General features: G+C 35.9%; 3 protein-coding genes across 4 annotated transcripts; 2 read left to right on the top strand and 1 right to left on the bottom strand.

Moving 5' to 3' along the window:
* The first annotated feature begins 2455 nt into the window (after positions 1 to 2455).
* Positions 2456 to 8443, top strand: LOC104889806 (stress response protein NST1). The gene is made up of 12 exons (XM_010675120.4): positions 2456 to 2820; positions 2908 to 3055; positions 3529 to 3624; positions 3789 to 3865; positions 4556 to 4635; positions 6084 to 6144; positions 6854 to 6921; positions 7057 to 7138; positions 7356 to 7439; positions 7528 to 7605; positions 7749 to 7868; positions 8069 to 8443. The coding sequence occupies exons 1-12, from the start codon at positions 2653 to 2655 to the stop codon at positions 8243 to 8245; spliced, it is 1239 nt and encodes a 412-aa protein (XP_010673422.2). The 5' UTR covers positions 2456 to 2652; the 3' UTR covers positions 8246 to 8443.
* Positions 8444 to 9730: 1287 nt separating this feature from the next.
* Positions 9731 to 23426, top strand: LOC104889804 (uncharacterized). 2 transcript variants are annotated; one of them, XM_057393217.1, is made up of 8 exons: positions 9731 to 10187; positions 10292 to 10495; positions 10596 to 10733; positions 10825 to 10923; positions 11012 to 11140; positions 14128 to 14307; positions 15548 to 15664; positions 23231 to 23426. In XM_057393217.1, exons 1-8 carry the CDS (start codon positions 9921 to 9923, stop codon positions 23273 to 23275), a joined length of 1179 nt encoding a protein of 392 aa, XP_057249200.1. In that variant the 5' UTR covers positions 9731 to 9920; the 3' UTR covers positions 23276 to 23426. The 2 variants fall into 2 exon arrangements, with proteins under 2 accessions (XP_057249200.1, XP_010673420.2); XM_010675118.4 differs by lacking the exon at positions 23231 to 23426 and adding an exon at positions 16476 to 16991 and having other exon boundaries at positions 9738 to 10187.
* LOC104889803 (high mobility group B protein 15) lies at positions 18006 to 23319 on the bottom strand. The gene is made up of 8 exons (XM_010675116.4): positions 23181 to 23319; positions 23018 to 23098; positions 21794 to 21991; positions 21378 to 21456; positions 20431 to 20593; positions 20216 to 20350; positions 18979 to 19382; positions 18006 to 18867 (listed from the first exon to the last, which is right to left on the bottom strand). Exons 3-8 carry the CDS (start codon positions 21955 to 21957, stop codon positions 18313 to 18315), a joined length of 1500 nt encoding a protein of 499 aa, XP_010673418.2. The 5' UTR covers positions 21958 to 21991; positions 23018 to 23098; positions 23181 to 23319; the 3' UTR covers positions 18006 to 18312.
* Positions 23427 to 23806: the final 380 nt, after the last annotated feature.

The raw sequence follows: 23806 nt of genomic DNA, 5'->3' as shown, positions 1-23806 counted from the left end.
GTGTCTTTCTTGCTTTGCTTTTCTTGTTTTTTGTACGTTTTCCCCGTTGTCAAAAAAAAAAAAAAAAAAAAAAAAAAACAATGGTGTCTGATGGTGTCTACATTATATTTATCTAACTCTTGCATCATAGTATGTATATTATCATTACCATAAGGGAAATTCAATATTGATACCTGAAGTGTTATAAGGGAAACTCAATCATAGTATGGTGTCTAAATTGTGAGTATACCTTCATTCACGATCGGCCTAACATGGCCTAACATCTTTTACTACTAATGCATTTTGCTACTAAACATGGTTAAGTTGTAATATACTTCTATATAACAATGATCCAAGGACGTTGTAGAGGACATAAAGGCTCGTATGACTCCTTGTTTCTAGCAAAGACTCTTATTGTATTTTGTAATTCAATAATATACATATATGTTAATCTATTTAGCTTATGGTCCTAGCTACCACGTTTAGATGCCTTTGTCTTCCCTAATTTGATTGTTGTTGTTACCTTCAAACAACTATGGAAAAATTACAAGTATAAAGCATCACATATCTTCTTCGTTTTAGAGAAAAAACATCAAATGTCTTAGTGTATGGCTTGACATTAACATTGAACTTAATTTGAATAATGCAAATACATGATAACAACAATGACTGGGCTCCAATAATTATATCATCGGGTTTCTTTTCCAATTTTTTCCATCTTGGGGGACGGCGCGCATCGCACGCCGGCCAACAACTAGTTTAAATAAAACTACAAAAATACCCCTGTGCTAAACATTTTACAACTGTTCCTCCACGAATAACATAAATAAAGTGGCCAAAAGTTAAAGAACCTACACAAAAAAAGTTGGGACCCAAATTAGTTGGGACACATGTTCAGATGAGAACTATATGCACGATTAGCCTGAAATAATAGATTATTAATACAAAGACTTATATCAATGAACACGTACCAACAAACATATACATATGTTTAGCCTTTAGGCGGTTCAACGTACAGTGTGGACCGCACCGAATCGCAACTCAATCTGTTTTTTCCCGATTTTGGTTGGTTTGTGTTTTCGAAATTGTAGTTTGGTTTGTGATTTCAAGAAAACCACGATTTGCGGTTTGGGTTAGGTTTGATTTTTTGTGAACTGGAATTGCACTGTAAACCGCAAATATAGAAGATAATATGACTATAATGATTTTTTTTTAAATGTTTATTATTTTAATTTTCTTTGAAAAAAATTACACTTGATAAACTCACAAGTATATGAGATGATAAGATTGTACAAGATTACAAGTTGAAGTTAATACGACATATGAGTACTAGGCTAGGAGTTTTGGACGTTATCACTCACCACTCATCAGTATTGTTTTGTAGCCATGTACATGTGTTCATCTTAGTGATGACCACTAGTGTAGGTTGGGCGGGCTAGATCGTGGGTCGTAGCGGGTTGGGCTGAAATTTCATGGTCCAAGACCGGACCGTGGAATTTATGGGTTGGGCGGGCTGAAAAATCTTGGCCCACACCGGTCTGTTACCGATTTTCATGGTTCGGGAAGCGGTTCTGGCGGTTCGTGGGATTAGTGGGGTGGATCGAGCTGGCGGACCGGCATGAGAATTTTTTCAATCAGGTGCAATAAGTTTCAATCAGGTGCAATAAGTTCTAATTAGGTCTAATCAGGTCCAATAAGTTTCAATAAGGTCCAAATCGTCGATGATCAATAAACATTTGTATTATTGTCCATTATTTTAGTATTCATATCACTATTAGGTGATTATGTTATTATTAGAATTTTAATTGAAGTACCGCAAAGATTATATCGTATTATACTTGTATTATTGTCAATTATTTTGAATATTTGTATTATTGTCTATTATTTTATTATTCATATAACTATTAGCTGATTATGTTATTATTAATTTTTAATTAAGTATCACAATATATGTTAACTTGTAATTGTGTTTATTTATTATTCATATTACTATTAACAAGACTATTAAATATATTAGTGGTGAAAGTTGTATATAGGCAAGTATACAAATAGTATATTTTCTTTTGCTAAATTGTTTATTGTAAGAGATAATTAATAATAATTATTTTTTCAAAGGGCAAATTTTAATAATTATTATTTCATAATAAATTTTAAGGGGTAGTATTTACATTAGGGGTAATATTTATATTATAACTCATTAATTTTTTATCTAATAATCCAATAAGGTCAAATAAGTTTTAATTAGGCTCAATAAAGTCTAATAAGTTTTAATCAGGTTCAATAAAATCTAATGAGTTTCAATCAGGTTCAATAAGTTTTAATAAGATTCGATCAAATTCAATAAGTCTAATAGGTTCAGTTCAAGTCCACTAAATTTAATTCAGGTCCAATAAATTTAATTAAGAAAAGTTTGAGATTATTCTGGTGAAGAGAAAACACACTTGATAAATAAGCTTTTGGCCTTTGGGTGTTCTCTATACTCATTGTTTTGTGTTTTGCAATTTACAAATCACAATTGAGAAGCAAGCGTTAGGCCGGGGGGAGACTGTAGAGGCGTAGAGGTAGAGGAGACCGAGTGATCAACCGTCAACCTGACCTTATTTTCCAAATTCCAACGTAAAAAGAAAAGATTTGAATCATCAGATCATCAGAATTGAGATTTGAGAATTGAGAATGTCGGGCGTATCATTGAGGTGTGGAGACTGCGGAACACTGCTGAAATCAGTGGAGGAAGCTCAGGAACATGCCGAACTCACTTCTCACTCCAACTTTGCTGAATCCACTGAACCTGTTCTTAATCTCGTCTGCTCTTCTTGCGGCAAACCATGCCGTTCAAAAACCGTAATCTTTCTTCTTCTTCTTATGATTTCTTGATTTTGATTTTGATTTTAGTTTTAGGGCTTTTACAATTTCACTGTTGTTTACCAGGAGAGTGATTTGCATACCAAAAGAACCGGCCACACCGAATTTGCAGATAAGACTTCTGAAGTTACTAAACCTATCAATTTAGAATCACCCAACACTTCTATTCCATCTCCTATGGATGTTGATGCTGCTGCCACCGCACAATCCCAAGGTACATTATCTCCCCATTCATCACTTTGATTTCACTTTCTCAAATACTATGGACTTTGTCTGACTTCTTATCTTTCTCATACTTGATGATAAACCCATTCGTTGCTTCTTAATACTTCTCAGTTTAATAGAGATCTAGATTGCTGAATTACTATTTTTTTGAGTTACCCTCGAAATCCTTTTCGTTAAAATCTGATTCAAAGCCAATTAAATTGTGAAATACTTCTTTGCTTTGGGATGATGATCCTGAGTCAAGAGGTCCAGTGGTGGAAAATTAATCCCCTCCACGGCTCCACGGACATAACCCTCGGGTTAATATAAAAACTTGTGAGTATTCAGTTTGTAGATGCTAATGCCACGCAGAATTCCGGTTCTAATGCCCTCCTAGTTGCTCTGCTGGTTGCACTTGGCTTCCTGTGATGTATAACTACCTGACCTGACTAAGATATATGTCAATTGATACGCTTTCCACAGATATGGTGGTTCCCGAGGTGGATCAAAAGGTGCTTGAGGAACTTGAAGGAATGGGATTCTCAAAAGCACGGGCTACCCGTGCACTTCATTTTTCAGGTACCATTTTTTAATCTAGAATGATCTTTTTTTCTTCTTTTGTTTCGACCTAGTTTGGCAAATGTACGCTCACTAATGAGAATTGTATTGCATCCAAGTTTTTTCTGATGTATGACTGCTTTTTTCAACTACTATATATAAACATACTTGATTTCTTTATCTAGGTACTCCTGGTCTTGAGGGTGCTGTCAACTGGATAGTTGAACATGAGAATGATGCAGACATAGATCAGATGCCTATGGTAAATAAGATTACTTTTTCTTTCTTCTAACATATAGCTATATCTTTGGCCCCTGTTATCGTGTGTCACACTATGTTTTGCACGAACTTATGTGCTTGTTAGGCAATGTTGCCAGAGGATATTATGGCCCGTATTAGATACTTCCTCCTTATTTAAAAAAGATGCATCATATTGACCTTTTACACTATCTAGATACTAAATTTGACCCTATTTAATTACTAATATGTGAAGATAAATGTCATCATTTGAATTGCTATTGGATTGTATGCATGTCTCACTCCTTCACATATTATAAGACAATTCGTCTTTGCATATGCAGCTCACTCTTGCTTATAAACCTTTATTCATAGGAGTAAATTTCTCCTGGACTTGTTTATAGGCATGTAATAAACTGAGCTTTAAGTTCAGTTCCTTGTCGAAAATCATCCTAAAAATGCAACTCCTTAATTTTTTTCTTAGAATATGGGTTTCCCCTAGAAGTGCACTAGTTCATTGTGCTCGCTGAAAGAATCAGATCAGTCCATTTCTAATGGTGTCAATGTTTGTGTTTTTTGTTCTTGGATATTTCATCTTGAGATCATATTTTATTGTGCTTTCCATATTTATTCTGTATCGTTTTCCATTGGTCAATTGCTATTATGTTTGAAATTTATCACCAATCACTTATTTTGGTTCTACATTTGTTTTCAGGTTCCTGCAAGTAGCACAAATGAGCCTCCTAAACCTTCCCTTACTGAAGAAGAAAAGAAGATGAAGTTTCTGGAGCTAAGGTATACAAGAACTTCCGATTCTATTATGCTTTATATTTGACGTATTTACTTCTCTTGATCTCATCTCCCATCCATTTGAAGGATACAAAAGAAATGGTGAATGATATAGAGAATTAATTGATTTGATGAGAAACTTGTTATATTTGTCATTATTTGCCTCCACCAAACGCAAGAAGGTCAAAGTGAAGTGTGAGATATATTTCAAGTGAATCGTACAGTTTGATATATTCCACCTCACACAAGAAAAACGCAAAAGCATATCTCATGACATGTATTTTGAAAGAGTTGTATGTGTCCCTTTGCTCTTTAGGTTGTCTATTTGCTCTATGTTTTCTCTGTTTTTCTTTTCTTTTCATTATATCTGGGTTTCACGTTTGCCAATGTACAACTTTGACCATCGATATCTCTAGTTATCTATTACTTCCTCCGTTTCAATTTAGTTGTGACACTTTTAAGATCACGGACTCCTAGGCAATTTTTGGAGAGGAGAGAGATAGAAAAAGAAAATAAAATGGTCCCATGTGATAGGAGAGAGATAGAGAGAAGTTATTACCCAAAATGAAAATGTCACAACTAAATTGGAACTTCTTAAAATAGAAAGTGTCACAACTAAATTGAAACGGAGGAAGTAGTAAAAAATGTACAAGTTGATCTTTTGAATATATATATTCTTATATATTGAGATGAATCCAACATCTTATCTACCACTATTTGCTTTTACATATTAGTTAAAAGTTTCTGGTTTAAGCTAATACATGTATAGTGTGAAGTCTTAATGATGCAATAGAATAAACAACAGAGAAAATAGTTTTTAACCCCTTTTTTCCGCCCTGCAACAAGAATAATTCATTTTGTAATCTGTTAAAATTATGTTTTACAGTATTACATGATGGCCATAAAAAACTTATCAAAACTTATTTTCTCTTGAAACTTACTTACCTTCTCAAGGTGAAGAGAACACATTCTTAGACATGTAGGGGTAGTTCTAGGTTTTCATAGTGTCTACAATGAGGGAATCATGAGTGAGGGGAGGAACTGATGCTGAAGGCAGGGTTTAGAATGGAAAGGATTGTTCACTCTATATCAATCTAGTTTGTTTGAGTTGTTACATGTAGTTGGATTTTGTGGCTGCCTGGATTATGAAGCTGATCGATTTTTTTCTTCACAGTTTAGTTCTCAAATAAAATACAGTTGGCGGTATTCAAGTTGTTATCTCTATCTGATTTCCTTGTCTGAAATTTTCATTCTTCTAAAATGTTACTGTACCTTTTAAACTTGATATTGCTGAAAAGGAGTGAAATTGACTGTAGCCAGTTTAAAGGCCCTGGCATATCATTAAATTATGCTATTCTTACACCTCATATACTTCCTCCGCTTGAAATTAAGTGAAAGAAGTATATATATACACATTTTTTTTTTTTAATGTTTTCTCGTCTGATAAATGCCAGAGAGCGGGCTCGCAAGAAGAAAGAAGAGGAAGAGAGGAGGCTGGAAAGAGAGAAAGAAAAGGTATATCTATTAGTTGTCGCATGTTTTAGTAAATATGCCGTAATGTGCATATGAATGTGGATAGATGTTAAAGCATTGGTCGAGCTTTTATCCGTGAAGCTTTTTCATGTGTGCTTCACTTATAAATTAGGCAAAACATGCCCATCAAAGAAAAGGTGGCAAAACATGAATGTCTCTTATGTTAAAAGAATGATTTTTGGTATGGAAAGCTGCCATAACATAGGCCTCAATATTCTACCAACTTGACCATCTCTGAGATAGTACACAAATTTTTTAATGAACCCCAAAGCTGGAGTTACAGAATGCTGAAATACTTTGTAAAGTCACGGACTGCACATGCTCTAGGCACTAAGCCGGATTACAGGAGCAAGGGAGAGAATAATTATGTTAAGTGGTATGAAGAGGAAACGGCAAGCTTGAGTTCCCAAATTTTTTTCCTCTTGGTGCTTGTTTCGTTCCACGGGCACGCAACATAAATATTATGTCAACTGAATGCTATTTGATTCCCGATGCTTGTCTATGTTCTCATTGGTGTTTTATTGAATGCTATGTTGAGCATAATAGTGGAAGGTATCTTAAGGTCATGTCCCACATGATTTAAAAGTTAGATTGGAATCTAAGGGTATCTTGAATATTAAATCCTCTTGCTGTTTAAGTGATCGTTTCACTAAAAATCTCACTTCTAACATTTGTGTCGGGGTTCCTGTAGGAGAGAATTCGAATTGGAAAGGACCTTCTTGAGGCAAAGCGTATTGAAGAAGACAACGAGAGAAAGCGGTTAGTTTTTATTCCTTGTATATTTATTTTAAGCGCACTTGAACGTGCTTTCAAGTTCTCTTTCTCTATAATCTATAGTAACACTATTTATGCCATGATATTTGAGTATCAAATCAATGTGTATCGCTTTGGCAGGTTGATAGCTTTTCGGAAAGCGCAAAAAGAGGAAGAGAGAAGAGCTTTGGAAAGAATTCGTCAGAAAGTGGAAGAAGACAAGGTTCTGATTTTTTATTGGGCTTGTTATTTACCTTTACCGGTAGTTAGTTCATAGTTATCATGCATAATAAATCTGAGTAAAATTATCATGCAGTACTCCCAGGCTTGTTGCCTGTAAAATTAGTTGATGTATTTGATTGAACTTGATTTCCCGGAAGAAAAAAAAGAGTAGCAATTTTCTTACTGATACATTCCTTTTTCTTGTGTTGTTTGCACAGGCTGAAAGAAGACGGAAACTTGGGTTGCCTGCAGAAGTTCCTGCTGCTGCTAAACCGTCTGAACCCATTGTTGAGGAGAAGAAGGTGAATTCTTGTCTAGAAGAATATACTTGTCAATTTAATCTATGAATTTCGAGTCCGCCAATATTCAGTTGTACCATACAAATTGCAGATGGGTTTGCCTGTTAAGCCTATAACAAAGGTGGAACAAATGAGAGAATGCCTCCGATCACTGAAGAAAAACCATAAGGTGAATGATTTCTTCATTCCTCAAAGTCGTTTGCAGTCTGATTCTGGAATATGTCTTTTATGCTATATAAATCTGAGTAACATTGATAGGTTCACTTTATAGCCTTGTTTTCTTACTGCTTTCTTTTGGCAATGTTGAACCAGGACGAGGATGCCAGGGTAAAGAAAGCGTTCCAAACACTTTTTACTTATGCAGGCAATGTGGTGAAGAATCCAGATGAGGAGAAATTCAGGAAAGTTAGACTTAGCAACCAGGCTTTTCAGGTATTGGTTTGACAAGCTATGTTAAAGGCGTTACTAAATATCTGGTCAATTATCTTATTGGTGCATCATTTTGAGACATTATGAGAACTTGACGGCGATGAGTTTTTTTTTTTTTTTTTTTTTTCTATTGGTATGTGAGCGGTGGACAACTTGGTTTGGTAATCTAACATGAGCTTGTTTCATTTCCTTGTTTACTGTAGGATAGAGTTGGTGGATTGAAAGGGGGAATCGAATTTCTTGAGCTGTGTGGATTTGAGAAAACTGAAGATGGTGAATTCTTGTTTATGCCTAGGGAAAAGGTAGATATAGCAGTGCTGAATTCAGCTGGTAAAGAACTGCAATCTGCCATTGAGAATCCTCACTTTGGTGTTCTCTGAAGCTTGAACTACCTTCTCAGCCACCCTCCTTTCTATCTCTCTCCCTCCTTTATTTTGAAATGGCTTTGTATACTAGTCTGAGTGGAATATCACATATATATGCAGTTGCAATTAACTTGGATTGGAATGTCGTCTTTGCCTCTCTGTTTGTTGCAACTTAATTTTATTTGTATTAAAATTAAATTTTCTCTGTTTCAAGTTCAGTTTTCTTAAGATTTGTTCTTCGGGTAGTTGTGACATGTCAGTCTGTCTGGCTACTTTGTTCATCTATATTTTATGACATACTGCTACTTTGTTCATGAAGTATATAGTACTATAGTTTATGACCTACTGCCTTAATGGAGTCGGAGTAACTCGGGCTAGCAAGAGTTCCATCGTGCTACGGCCTACGTGTAGCAAGTTATTTTTTTGATGCCTTTGTAGTAGTAGCAGGATGTATATTTTCTGAGTTGGTGTTGAATCCCTTGTGATACCATATTATACTATCAATACATGGTGTGTGAGGACCAACTTCCGCAGCTTTTGCTACAATTTTGTAGATTCGCAACTTGGTTTACCAGATGAAATCTTTGGGAGTTGAACTTGCTTAAACTCGAAAGTAATTTCTCAAAAAATATCATGTGCACTGGACATGATCCGATGCCTGATGTGCTTTTGGTAGGGGAGCAACTTGTACCAAAACAAGGGTCAATTAAATTAGCCGAATTGGGAATTGAAAAATTATAACCCGTAAACACTCTGATGAATAATAATTGCACCGGAAGTCGAGTATACCATCATTTTGTTCATAATTTGTTATGTAGAATACACCTCATAAATTGATTAATTTTTCTACTTTGATTAGTGTAATCTAAACTGTCCTTATTTTAAAAAATTAAATATAATGGTACATTAAGTGTTCTCTTATTGCTTAGAGATGATTAATTAAGTTAGGATTGCACTTGATTCACATCTAAATTGGTAGTAATATTGATGGTCGTTAATTTTGGCACCTTAACAATAAGTAATGATCAATAAGTAATCTTTTGCATGCATATGAATATATATGATATAGAGTGTATAATTCCATAATTTTTATTATACACTTGGGTGTGCAAATTGCAATGTATAAATTTATAAATAGATTAGTGTATATGAGAGTGGGATAAGAAAGAATTGTATAGTGTAACAAATAATGAAAGAGAAAAATGTGCTAATTAATAGGTGCACACGTACGTATGGTGAGGAAGGTGTACACGATGAACATCAAGTACTATGTTATGAACATCAAGACCAATATCAATAAATATATACAAACAGAGTATGTTTATTTGACTTGTTAGCCATGTATATGTATTCATTTGACTTGTTAGCCATGTATATATACGTATTTTAGGGGTTTGCATTGATATATTGAAGTTGTTTATATGGGTTGTAAGTTATAAAAAAAAAACAAAACAAGAGGCACAGGTGGAGCCTGGAGGAGAAATGAAAGAGATGGTTATATGGAAAGTAAATTGCGACGAATACGAATACGATAGGGGAAAATGTTTTCTCTCTTCTCTTGTTGAAATCAGGAGAGGACTGGGACTGCCGGACACTTCTATTTTCTCTCTCCTCAAGGCTCAAGGCTCAAGGCTCAAGGCTCAAGGCTGAAGGCTGAAGCTGAGGGGGTTGAAGGGAAGTGAGTCTAAAAATGTTGAATGAAAAGGATAAGCAGAAGAAGAAAGTTCCAGAATGGTTAAATTCATCACTGTGGTCGACACCTGCACCTGTACCTCCCACCTCTGAACCTGAAGATCTCTCTGTCTCCGACTCCATCGTTCGTCCTCCGTCACCAGTTCTACCTCCACAACCACCGTCTCCTCCTCCTTCTGCTCCTCCTTCAGATAATGGAACTTCTACTTCCACTTCCTCTGCATCTCCCGAACAGATCGCTCGTCAAGCCCAGCTCTTTGTCGAGGTTGAGCTTCCTTCTCTCTCTTTTCCTTATTCTCTAAATCTTCCTTCTCAATTCAATCAGTATTAACCCTAAATTGTATGAAATTATTGATGAAATTGCAACAGCTGTCGAAGAAGGTGATCAACATGCGGGAAGTGAGGAGGCTTGCATCCTTCGGTCTTCCCGATGCAGAGGCTCCTTCCATCCGTTCTACAGTCTGGAAGCTTCTTTTGGCCTATTTACCCAATGATCGGACTACCTGGCCTTCCGAATTAGCAAAGAAGAGGTCTCAGTATAAACATTTCAAGGATGACCTTTTGATGTCTCCCGTATGTCTTCTTCTTCTTCTTCTCAATCTACCATCATTAACATATTAACATTATTAACACAACATGCTTGGCATTTTTCAATGTCTATGTGGTTAGGCAGTCTGAAATTTCGTCTTCCTTTGCTGATAAGGATCAACTTAAAGGCGAAGGTCGTTGTGTACTCTCTAGATCACAGGTTATTCATGATGAACATCCTCTTAGTCTTGGCAAATCCAGTGCCTGGAATCTCTTCTTTCAGGTTCACACACTCTCTCTCTACTGACTGGTGACTACTATCACCTTGCTTTTATATAACATTATTCAATCTTCTGATTAATCTCTATGTTTAGGACACAGAAATCATCGAGCAGATTGATCGCGATGTCAAAAGAACTCATCCAGATATGCTCTTTTTCTCTGGGGACACTATTTCTGCTAAACTCAATCAGGTTACTTTTTTCTTTTTACCATTTTTATTTCTGCCATTAATCATATGCTCTTGTCTAGCTAACTAAATCGCACTTTATCCTGTTGCAGGATGCGCTGAGGAACATATTGATTGTCTTTGCCAAGCTAAACCCTGGCATAAGATATGTGCAAGGAATGAATGAGATTTTGGCACCTCTCTTCTACGTCTTTCGAAATGATCCAGATGAGGATAATGCAGTAAGCATTTTAATTCGCTTCTTCTTTTTGTTCATACACATTCAATATATATTTACTTTATTCCACATTATCCTTCTGCACCGGGTAAACATGGTAACTAGAATGCCTGTCAGTTTTGTCACATAGTTTTCTTTATCCTTAAGCTTCACGTAAGAGTAAGCTTGGTGGCGTTCACACACTTTCTAGTAGTGTGATAATTGTATAATTGTAATGTTTCTTCTGATGAAAATACTCTCTTTTGTTGAGGGTGCCGGGGGGGGGGGGTGCTTGATATGCAGACACCTTTGCAGCCACCACAAGCTCTCATTAACAGTCAAATCCGCATCTTTCTAAAAAGCAAAAGTGCTCTTGAGGACCTGAGGCTCACCTAGTTTTTGGGAACAAGCCTCATCTCATCACAGTGTCTCCACCAACTCATGATGTGCTTCTTATAGCCACCTACTTGCTTTTTCACACTAAGGAAAGGCAAAGAAATTAAGAAAGTAATATGAAGAAAGTCATTGAGGAAGGGAAACCAAAAGAGTTGTTTGGCTCGAATGGAGTAATTTAGCCATCTCCTTTTCTACTATTTGGTTCAAGTGCGGTAGTCAAACCTTCGGACCTCCTTTTCTAAGCATTACATTTTCATTTTTTGAATTTGAGCAAGTATCAATAGTGCTGTAGTTCTTCGTATGAGAAATTTCCTTCATATGCTCTCCATTAACCTTCCATATGCTTTGTGGTGGATCCTAAGACTATTTCAACAGACCAACATTAACTTCCTCCTAAAAACAGAATTTTCCTCCTTTATCCATAACCATGGTCACCTTCCATCTTAATCTCTATTGTCTTTAGTTTTCGCAAGGAGCAACTTTTTGATGGTCTAGTTCAACCATCAATTTTTTTAGATCTGAACTTTTGATGGCCGAATTTAACCATCAAAATTGTCTCTTCCTTACCCATGGACGTTTAAGTTATTTTTTAAAATTTATGTTCTTTTGGATTTGACGCTGGTGATTTGGGTGTTGTGAGTTTGTGACTGACGGGTTATCGAGGATCCTGGCACGTGGTTCGGGAATAGAAATTCAAGGGGGGATCAAAGTTGAAGAGTTTGGGGGAACTGAAAACGAAAAGAGAGGAAAGATAATTAAATATATTGAACCAAAAAACAAGCTAATGGAATTGGGGAAGTTGATTCTGTTTCCTTTCTTAATTCATTCTAACCAAACAGCTTCTTCATGGAAAAAAATTTCTTTAATCACTACGTGTCATACTGAAGCCTACTTCATCCCCATCTCCACTTATCTCTTTTTGATTCTAGAACTTGGAGCAAACACATGCTGAAAAAGTTCTTAAATCTCCCTCATTCGATTTAACTATTACAAAGTGTTGGCGCTCCTTGTCATGGATTGTTTCATCTTCTCACAGCTATGTATCTTCTTTCTCCAATTTCTGATTTCGTCTATCTTCTGTCTTCTCCTTCTTTGAAGCCTCCTCCTTCAGCACAGTTTCTATCTTATATGTGCATCCTCCTCCTGTCTTCTTTGAGATTTTTGCTCCTTTCTTTTCTTCTTTAACCTCCTCTTTACCTTTTCTCTTTCTCTTCTTCAGCTTTTAATGCTCTGTTTACTTTAAGATCTTTGTTCTTCCATGTTCACTTTATCTTTTTTTGGGTGTGTGATAGTGATGTGTCTCAATTTTCTAAAATGGTAGAGCTACAAGTTACTATTGTACTGCCAAAAAAAATTTGTTATTAAAGTTGCTTAAAGATAGTTTAACTTTTCATATAATTATCATAATGTGTAATGAACTCTCATATTTTAATCTGTTTGTATACAAGCAAAATAATTACTTAATTAACTTGTACTCCTGTGTATTATAAATCAATCGTATATATATACATATGGCTTATGCTTACCCTGTTATTGTAGTCTAGTTTGTTCTAAACTTCTACTTGTACCTTTAAGCAGTATGCAAATAGTTTACTATGACTGTTTTATCTCTTATTTTTGGACTATTAGATGTATGCATACATTATTTTGGTCTTTATGTCTCATGTAGCAATAATGTTATTTTGTTTGCAAAATATAATGTAGAAACAGTTCATCTCTTTTTAGTTGATGTTATGTTGTCTTTGAATCTTGTGGAAGTAATGTTCCACTCATTTTCTCACATCTGTGCTGTCTAAGCATCATTAAAGTCAAAAGGTCATGTGCAGATCTTTTTAATGTCATTGCAATATCAGTTAGCCATCACCACTAGTTCTTTTGGATGAAAAGTGGCATTGGGACATAATTTTTTTATGTGTACTATGTTAATCTCCTTGCTCCTCCTTCCTCTCATTGTCTCAAAATGACTTCCTGTATATATTCACTTTTTCTCCGCTTATCAGATTTTCCCCGAACTTTAAATTTGAGAGGATACTTCTGGTGATATACATGTAGAATTATAGCTTCCAAGTCTTATTTCGGTTAGCGCACTTACTAATGAAATATACTATGAAATCTAAGATTGGTTGATGATCAAGTTCAATCTGGGTGGTTAGAATTATTAGGTAAATCAAGGTGGAAGTGCAATTTTGCAGTTGTTAGTCAATTGGGCGCATTAGAGCATGGATGATAAGGACAGCTTTAATGTTGACTACAAGATTGGTTGATGATCAAGATTCAATGTTAAATGTGACTCGAACATGGTTAGAGCTGTCCTTGTCTTACATTCTGATGTCGGATTTGGCTATTCCACCCCCTCCCCCAAAACGGTTCGTTTAGTTGAATTATGGGTATCAAATTTCATGTTGCATTGAAGTTTTGGTGCTGAGATGCAAAAACTAGATTGTGGGTTTTGAAGGGTTACAACTAACACAACACTAGAATTTCTTGTGAAATTGTTGCATTGTTTACTACTGGTAATATGTAATAGCTGCTTATGTTTTAATGCAGCAAAATTGAAAGATGTTTCTCGTGGTTTACTTTGTGTCCATGTGAATGATTTTCTCTTTGCCTCTGCAGGCTGCTGCTGAAGCAGATACATTTTTTTGTTTTGTTGAGTTGCTTAGTGGATTCAGGGATAATTTCTGCCAGCAACTTGACAATAGTGTTGTTGGAATTCGTTCCACGATCACAAAATTGTCACTCTTTTTGAAGGAACATGACGAAGAACTTTGGCGTCACTTGGAGATCACGTGTAAGGTAAAGTCCTGCTCCAATCTGCTATAACATTCCTAGTGCCACCTTCAGTTGTCTCTTTCTTGTCATTTATTATCTTTTGCTTATAAGGAGAATCAATTTTGAACCCTTTACTGGTGAATATCTGAAATTAAAATTGTGAAACGTACCCTAGCATTGCATGCTGAAATTTTGGGGATTACCATAATGCATCATATATGCACATGACTTACATAAAACACCACCTGAGGTGGGAGCTATATTTGATTTTGATGTTGGGTGGTGACGGTGTTGAAATTAGATTTTAGTATATTCAATGTGAGCTATGACTGCACAAATGAGCTAGATATGGACATTGAATGATGACATTAACGGCATATTTGGGGTTGGGCCGGGAATGGAGATCAGGAGATTGCCAAAGACTATATCTGGACGAGCGGTAAGAACGGGAACTCAATTTCACATCCACATACCTGGGGATGACTATCTGCTTTCTCTGTTTTGGCGATCAGTCCAATGACACCCAGAAACCTGGTAAACAAGATCAAGTGCCTGACAACAGCCTCATACAGGCTGGCCAAAGAAAATTTATCTATGAAAGTATAATTTCTTTGCAAATGCAAAGGATCAGGTTCCAATGAAAGAGCGGAAAACTGACTGAAACCTTGACAGCACCTATTATTACACAGCATCATCTGAAAAACCTTGACTTCTCCTTTTTGTTAAGGTGCATACCTTCTTTGAAGTTTGTCATTTAGAGGTCAAGGAAGGGGTTCGACAAACAAAGTTACTGGCAAAGACTTTAAGAAGCCGTTCACATTCTCATAGGCGCATATAAAATCAATGGAATTTATTCTTCATTCTACTCCACTCATTTGCAGCCTCTCCCCCCCCCCACCCCTCTTCCCCCAAACACTCCAAAAAAAAAAATCACTCCATACCACATGCAGCCATGAGATTAGAATAGTTTTGACAATTCTTATTTCCTTGATGGCCTCTTACAGTCCAATTATGTAAACAAATCGTACTTGTTTCCTTGCCATATCTTAATGCTCAGATGGCATTTGTATGACTTCATACAATGTCATGAACCTCGCGGTTCTTAGAAGGCTCACGCCTTTTGTTTTGGTTTAACTGTTCAGAGCATACAGCAGACTTTGATTGGAAAAGCATGTGGTGTAAATTGGACATACAATTTTGTTCTACACCTTAGCCATTGTTTTTGAATGATTTGATGCTTAGCTGTCTACTCTATTGGTGACAGGTTAATCCCCAGTTCTATGCATTCAGATGGATAACTCTTCTCTTGACTCAAGAATTTAACTTCACAGACAGCCTTCATATTTGGGACACTCTATTAAGTGATCCTGAGGGGCCACAGGTGTGTTTCAAATTTTTTAATCATTTTAACTTTTTTTTTTTTTTTTTGCATGTTTGCTATTTTTTTTTTTTGTTGGGGAGCTAAGGATGGTGATTAGCTTTTGTTACTTGGTCACGACACAATATAGGAGGCACACATACAATTATGCACTTGATTTTAAAGCTTTGCAAAGAATTGAGCTTGACGTAGCTACATGTTAACTACTATGTCCTGCAATAGAGTTACTTCCTCCGTTGTGAAATAAATGAAACGCTTATCTCAACAAGCTCTCACATGAAAGAGGAAAGCATTTCATTTATATTTTAGAATGGAGGAAGTATTATGAATGGCAGTTAGCCGAATAGCCGAATCAATGTAGTTTTGTCGGAGTGCAAGAAGCAAATGTTTTTGAAGGAGCTTGGAGATGATATACCTCTAGTTTGATAATTTGATTAAAAAAAGTCTTGGGAGCAGGATATTAGTAACTATGGATTGCAATTTTGCCGGGAGTAAGCACAAGCTTGTGTCTTAGCCACCCACAAGGCCACACTTGAATACTTCTATTTATACTGCAGCAATTGTCACCAACAGCCCTTAATCTACGTACTAGGACACTGAAGGTTATTAGCGTCTTGGTCCTCTTGACTGATAATTGGATGGAATAGATACAGCCTTGTTTGCTTTATCAAGTATTCTTGTAAGGAGGTTGATAGTTATAGTATTCACATCTTATCCATGTAAATGTTGGATGCTGGATGGTGGTCTTAATGCATACTGCAATGCTGTTCTTGTAACTCCTGGAAGACAACCAACTGACTGTTGCTTCTGGCAGGAGACATTGTTAAGGATCTGTTGCGCGATGCTTATTCTTATCCGGAGACGTTTGCTTGCTGGTGATTTTACTTCCAATCTCAAGCTTTTGCAGAATTATCCCTCAACAAATATTAGTCATCTGCTATATGTTGCAAACAAGTTGAGGGCTCATCCAACTAGCTAGGTTTCTCTGGGGAACACCTTCGTGATATTTTTCTTTGGTCTTCCATACTAGTGCACATTGTAGAGTACCTTTTTTTTTTTTTTTTTTCTTTTTTGTATTTTTTCTTTGTAAAGGTCTGTTTTAAAAGGTTTGGCTGAGCATGGTCAAAAAGCATTGGATGACACTTCGACCTTCTCTTTTGTGTGCCTGCACGTGCCCCGGGGGTGGGGGGTGATGTCAAATTTGAGGTTTGTCATTCTGTTCCATTATTTCTACCTTTACCCTAGTAGTCTGTTATCTGCTAAAATGTTAATAATTCCCTTTTTAGTTGAATTGATGACATAGATTCCAAGTTTGGAGTGTCTTCCACTATTGATCCCAAGTTTGATTTATGCCCCAACAATCTCAAGTTTAACCCCACTTTCCATGATTGGTCTCAACTAACATGTAAGCTACAAAACATGGTTTTGCTTTGTAGATTCTCGTTACCACCCAATATTACATTCTCAATTGGTAGTGGATAGTAATGAAGTTTTAGGAAGAAAAAGGATATTTGGGATGAAGTAGCATTATCATGGATAAGAATATGGAATTTCCTTTACAAATTTACTCTATAATGCATTACCACCATTTATGATCGCTAATCAAACAACTTGTAGGTGTCATAAATTTCGTTTACTGTTTCTAATGTAGTAGAAGTAATCTAACTTGGAAATAGTTAAAAGTTAGATTACTCCACTAGATTAACAAAGTTAACTACACCTAGTTGGCTGCGAGGGAACCGACCAGTGTGCATTTAAAAAGCTGAGCTTGAGGGTAATTAAATTGCTAGAAAATAAATTATAGTAGCACTTACTTCCTTAAATGTTCCGATATTGTCACTAATTTTTATGAAGATGCAATGTTTTAAACTTAATTTCGACTTGCTGATGCAATGTTTTAAACTTAATTTCGACTTGCTGTATTGTTTGTTAAAAATTCCGCACTGCAATTCTGGTTGAAATAGATGTTCACCAAATCTAAAATGTGGTGTCTCGAGCATAGTCAATTTGATGTCCTAAACACGGGACACACCACCCTCATACAAGTCTCACGCCTTCTTATTCGAGACTTTGTGTGATAAACGAATCTAACCTAATCTCAATGATCAACTAGATGCAACTTGCAAGTTTTGTTGAAATAGCCGAGTGAGATATTTGAGTCTCTTTTCACCAAAAATAAACATAGGTATGAACTCGATTAGAGATCGACTAATCCCAAATTTAATTATTGTTATAATGGCATGGTGTATGGTATATACACCCTCCAAAATTATTCCGCCATCACCGTTGATCGTAAGGAAGTATGTGATCAAGCAGGTTGCAAGTATTGAAAAAAAAAAGTATGTGATCAAGCAGCAAAGAAATATAGATTTATTAGACCAAAAGTTGCATGGAACGGAGGCTCGAACGTGCATATAATCAGCAAGCTGGCTATGTCTTTTAACTTATCAATACAAATTGAAACCGCCTTCTTGAAATGCCTCATAAAACAAGTTTACATTGTCCCTAATATAAATATTAATTGATGTGCATACCAGCATTCAACCATGGCAATAGAATTTACAATAGATAGCTTACTGATAAAACGTATCATAACAGAAGATTGGACCTAAATTACTACTAGCTAAGAGTGGGTCATAATTCTTGAGTAACTATGACACAGGAGGATTAATAATGGAATTCTCAAAACCAGGTGGTGAATCTTGCCTTTTCTCCCCGTGAAGATGACGACCAGCTTCCAAGCTTCCATCACTTTCTTCATAACCTGTTGTCTCCTCATCTCCCTTAACTACCTCTACCTGAAACTCTCCTACTGCTGCTGCTGCTGCTGAGGTCTCAGAAGTACCCGCATTACCTGATTCAACAGTAGTACCCCCCAGTCCCACTAATAGTGGAGATGTCTCGGCATCAGAGAAATTCTCATCATCTTTCTCTATCATCTCATCATCATCTTCATCTTCATCCTCATCTTCTTCACTTTCCTCACTCTTGCTTGAATCACTTTCATTATCAGGTGTTTCCGGGGAATTTCTTTCTGTCCCTTCTTTCTTCGCGTTTACTTCCATCATTTCTACATCCACATCAGGAAACCGCTGCTGTATTGGTATTGCATCACTTATCACCTGATTTACCTTTTGTCTCTCTTTATAATCCTCCATCTCCATCTGGTATCTCTCCTTGTCCTTCTTTGCCTTTTCTTGATAAACCTGAGATGTTATCATTCTAGATGGTCAGAAAATAAAAAGGCTCCATCATCAAAAGCTTGTTATATTGTCAACAACATTAAGAAAATTGAAGTTATAGTATTTAATCCTTACAACTTTTTCGTCGTCCTTCAGTTTGTTCCATAATTCACCAATCATCCTACTTATCTCCCGATCCTTGCCGGGGTGAAGTGGTTTTAATCTGGCATGTTGCTCAGCAAAGAAGAAGTTGTAACCACTTCTATTGGGCTTAGGGTGAGTAGGATCTCTCTTCCTCATCTCAGATTTCTTCCTCCTCCTCCTACGATGCATACTTGAGGTTGTAGGCCCGCTGTCAGTTTTGCCAGTTGAGACGCCAGATGTTTGTGGCAACACTTGATTAATTTTAACAGGTGGAGTCTGATACATAACTCCTTTCAGTTTCTCCTTCCCCATTGTGACAGTAACAAGATATCCGCTTTCGAACTTTCCATCAATTACTCCAATCACAGGAAACCCCACAGATGTTGCTGTATGTGCTGTGACCAGTCAGAAGGCAAATCAAGGTTAAGATTCTGCAATATATATACTTCTACTTATTATCAAACCAGAGAAAAGTTGAAACAAGAGGGTCATCTACTTTGCCACAATTAATCTTGGCTAATGAACATAACTTCAATAAGCATTTCCATAGCATGCACACAAACAGGTGAAATACTAGCATCATGTAAGTGTGTAACTGGCATTAGGCATTCGTATATCAAACTGTCACTAAATTGAACATATGCGAAAGTTGATTCCCTCATAATTTGTTATGATTACACTTGTTTTTTGTCCTTATGATGTTATTGGTGTTAGTTGTATAACTACAAGAGACAAGACTCATGGTCACTTGATGCAAAGTGCTCATTTTATCACTTTATAATAGTATAAACATACGGATCAAGTTCTAATGAAGTGCTCGTACAAGCTTCAAGTGACAGAGAGAAAACTGAATAAAGTTTTAATGTCACACATAGAATGAACATGTTAATATTTTGTTTCTAGTAATAAACAAGAGTATTACTCTTACTTGTAGTATGAAACACAAAGGAAGCAAGACCATGGGCTTGATGACTCTCCTAAAGCCTATAAGTTTTGAGAGATATCCTGTATGAAGGACAACTTAGCAGCTTTGAGGCAAAAATGAGATCCTCTATAATTGTTCTAGCAGCATTTGATTGTGTAAAGCATATATGCACATGTCAAACAATGGAAATTCTAGATTGCATGTATCTCTCTAAAGAATGGGAACAAGTTTTTCAAAACAAAATGCAACTGTTTTCCAGCAACTTATGTGAGGGATATGTGCAGTATTAAATGAGAAGCAGACCTCCAGACACAAACTCTATGGTGTTTACCCTAGGCTGCTGAACATTTGCAACCTGAGCTGGAGCGGGTGTTGGTGGCATTTTACCAAATCCAGGAGGGATTGAGACAGGGGTTGCACTCGGAGTCTGCAAAACACCTGCAAAACAGATTTAGTACTACAAGATCCACATTCCAAAACATGATCGAGTATATAACCAAGCATAGAGTCAATCATACCAGGAGATGCAGCAGACTGATCCTGTGCTTTGAAGTAGTAGATTCTCTCATAGTGTTGAAGCAATGAGTAATAGTATTTGCGCAGAACAAAAGAGGCATTTGTTGCTGTGGATGGGAAGTTGAAAGTGGCTGTAACATCCTTCCATCTTTTTTCTCTAAGTATCTGCACTCCGTAGATTCTTATTCAGACATAAGTATTCACCCATATACCCAGTGAAAAAAAATCACCACTATAGTGAAAACGAGAAGAAAAGGATGCAACATCACAAAGTTGCACGAAATTATGTATTCCTTACATAAATATTATGTAAGTTCCATAAACAATTGTCATAATAGCTGAGCAAATCTCTGATACATTTCATTTGACTTAGTAGTAATATCTTGTTGGAGTTGAGTTAGTAAAGGGGTATACAACACGAAAGACATTATGAGGCACTAATAAGTGCAATCCTAAGTTATAGCAGATAGTACAAGTAATCAACACTATAGTGAAATAGCTTATAAGCAAGGAGGTAGCAACAATTACATCATGATTGTATCATTCTAAACTTAATTGCAGAAGTTAGCCATCAAGCTATTACATCTTATAGAAAACGATCTGCTAGTTAACTTGAGGAAAAAGAAGCTGCAATAGTTTGTTTGCAAAAGTTGTCTTCATGTGATCATTTAATCTGTCACAAATAATTATACAAGTGACATGATGACTTACGAAAGCAAACTAATTAAAATGCCAGTTTTGATTCTCAAATTTGCCATTACGCCATGAATGGGACAGATGATGATTTATAACTGATATGACTAATTCCAGAAGTAACAAAAGCAAAACTTAAATCAACATAGCACGATGGCAATATACTTAGGGACTGCGAAGTAAGTAATCAGACAGCAGAGGAACTCGCACAATAGATCACTGATTCACTGAGGTGTACTGGATGATCCAAACTCACCTTTTCGATACCACCACGAGAAGTTACCTCCACAAAGAGCTTGTGCAGATCAAGGTCTCTGCCACCTATGATGGGAATCCTGTAATGGTAAGAATGATGAGCTCATCATTAGAAAACTCACAAGCATTTACTTGGAGCATTGCATGAAGTTATACATAAGCTGCAGAAGTCCCTAAGTTTCACAATGCTAAGCTTTTTTTTTAGCTACAATCAAGAACTTGAAGTAGGAGTTTATCTTAACCACAATGAGTTTTCATACATTATACATACGCAATTAAAACTAGATCATCTAGCATACAAAAGAAAGTAAGTTAAACAATATATATATATATATAATCAAATATCTGGTGGACTAGTCCTTTTATGCATATACTAGGAAACATATGGAATTGGGTGTAATTAGGAGTGAGGCTTACATAAACTTAGAGGCCATTGCAGCATGAAGCTTCTCAAGAGTAGTCATAAAAAGTTGACGGCTCGCAACGACATCTTCATACTTAGCAAGAGGGGGAGGATACTGGTTAAAGATAGCCGATGCCACTCCCACTCCCACATGCAATGATCTTCCTTGATCAACCATTTCCACCCCACTATTCCACTAATATTTTGTTTTCCTGTGCATCACACTTGTGTTTTCATTATTAATGTAATCTAAAGAATAACCAAAAAAAAGACCAAAAGATAAGAAAACTGGTAAAATAGAGCTAGCAAATCAGTTTAAAACAAATAATCTTGTACTGGTATGAAGAGAGATGAATATATAATAATGTATGAATTGGGAGCAAGCAAGTAGTGATTGAGAAACCATCAATTAATATAAATAACTTAAAATGATATAATAGAAATATAACTTTGTTTAAATTTTTGGGAAGTGGAGCCTAAAATCTGAATAGATAGATATGCTAATTGCTAATTGCTAATTGCTAGGGGTGAGAGACTTAGGTCTCAGACTCAAGAATCAAGAATCAAGAATCATCCCAATTTAAAGAATTTCAATTGGAAAGACTATGGCCTTAGACTTGATCAGTTGGTTGAATGATAGAGTTCTAAGTCTAACTTCAAATATTCTGCGAAAATATAAAAATATTTCCAAAGAAGATACTTCCAAAGATTGACCTTAGATTTAGCCTGTCCAATGTCCATGCAACACAAACAGAACAGAGCTGGTTTTATGAAAGCTCTATTGAAGCATCTCTCCTCCTCCACTCTATCTCTCTATTAATAACAGAGTTGGCAAATGTATCTCTATTCTACTTCATTCTTTAAATTCAACTCCTGGCAAAATTCATAAGCAAAATTTCGATGGTATGAATTTCTTAGTTTCTTCTTCTTGAGCTTAAATTTTTAGTTTTTGATATTTATACATCTGAAGAAGCCAGAAGGTGTATTTGATGTCCAAAGTGTCGTGATTTATGCTGTAAGTAAAAAAAGAATGGTGATTTCATCTCTTATATGGAAAATCTTGCAATTCCAACAAAATCAATTTGATATGAGTTATTGAATAAACCAAGTCAAGATCTTTACGATTAATCTGTATGGAAAAATCTAAAAAACAGAGCACATAAATGAACCATATATAATCTGTATTTTTTTTGTTCTCGCCTATTGTTTATACAATCAAATTACCAAGTGAAGAATACCTTTTGAGAAGAGTTTGTGGAACTTGATACTGCACACGTTGTTGTTGAAAATTGGATTACAATGCTTGCTTCACCAAGTACCTTAAATAATTACACCAAAAAAATTAAACTTGTATAATGATGAAGAACAATGTAACTCACTGTATTTATGATTTGTTGTTACCTGTTATTCTCATATGAACATTAAACCACTATGTTGTTGGTTATATGCAGGTAAGAACAATCCAAATGAGTTTTATGATTATGGAAGGAATTTGAGAGCAAGATCGTCTATACTTTTGATAGTGAGATATCAGAAGAAGAAGATGAGAGTAGTTTCCTAATTCCTATGTTGTTGTTTTGGCAGTTTTAATTGTCCATATAATAAGGGATTTTTGTTTCAATAACAAAGTGGATGAGGATATTGTGGACTGTGGTATTTGGTTCATCTCCACGTTTGACGGTTTTCTTGCTTTATCTTTTTTTTTTTTTTTAATTCAAGTAGTTAGTGTTTTTTTTTTCCGGTATAGAAGAGAGATATACGGATCTCTAGAATGCTTTGAAGCAGCCATAAATTAAGTTAGTTCCTTTTTTTTTTTCTTTTTCTATTTTCAAAAATAACTAAAATTAAAGGACATGTTCGCCAATAATCAGAGTTGTGGTAGTAGCTTTTAGCGATTAGAGTAGCTGGTAGCTGTTAGCGGTTGGTGTGTAACCGTCAGCTGTCCAAGTAGCGATATAAGATATTGATGTTCAGTAAAAAAAAAAACTGTCAAAATAGCTGTTTATAAATAATTAATTAGAAAATCA

The sequence above is a fragment of the Beta vulgaris genome, chromosome 3, assembly GCF_026745355.1.
Source record: "Beta vulgaris subsp. vulgaris cultivar EL10 chromosome 3, EL10.2, whole genome shotgun sequence".
Taxonomy (NCBI): domain Eukaryota; kingdom Viridiplantae; phylum Streptophyta; class Magnoliopsida; order Caryophyllales; family Amaranthaceae; genus Beta; species Beta vulgaris.
The sequence above is the reverse complement of the archived record's forward strand: the minus strand, read 5'-3'. Positions and strand labels throughout refer to the sequence as shown.

Excerpts from the sequence above, each read along its gene's own strand:
- LOC104889803 (XM_010675116.4), bottom strand. The coding sequence starts at position 21,957 with ATGGTTGATCAAGGAAGATCATTGCATGTGGGAGTGGGAGTGGCATCG. Across the intron at positions 20,594-21,377 it reads CTCGTGGTGGTATCGAAAAG|ATACTTAGAGAAAAAAGATG; the intron begins GTGAGTTTGGAT and ends TACGGAGTGCAG. Across the intron at positions 20,351-20,430 it reads TCAGTCTGCTGCATCTCCTG|GTGTTTTGCAGACTCCGAGT; the intron begins GTATGATTGACT and ends TCTGTTTTGCAG.
- LOC104889804 (XM_010675118.4), top strand. The coding sequence starts at position 9,921 with ATGTTGAATGAAAAGGATAAGCAGAAGAAGAAAGTTCCAGAATGGTTA. Across the intron at positions 10,734-10,824 it reads CCTGGAATCTCTTCTTTCAG|GACACAGAAATCATCGAGCA; the intron begins GTTCACACACTC and ends CTCTATGTTTAG. Across the intron at positions 10,924-11,011 it reads TTTCTGCTAAACTCAATCAG|GATGCGCTGAGGAACATATT; the intron begins GTTACTTTTTTC and ends ATCCTGTTGCAG.
- LOC104889806 (XM_010675120.4), top strand. The coding sequence starts at position 2,653 with ATGTCGGGCGTATCATTGAGGTGTGGAGACTGCGGAACACTGCTGAAA. Across the intron at positions 2,821-2,907 it reads AACCATGCCGTTCAAAAACC|GAGAGTGATTTGCATACCAA; the intron begins GTAATCTTTCTT and ends GTTGTTTACCAG. Across the intron at positions 7,869-8,068 it reads TTAGCAACCAGGCTTTTCAG|GATAGAGTTGGTGGATTGAA; the intron begins GTATTGGTTTGA and ends TGTTTACTGTAG.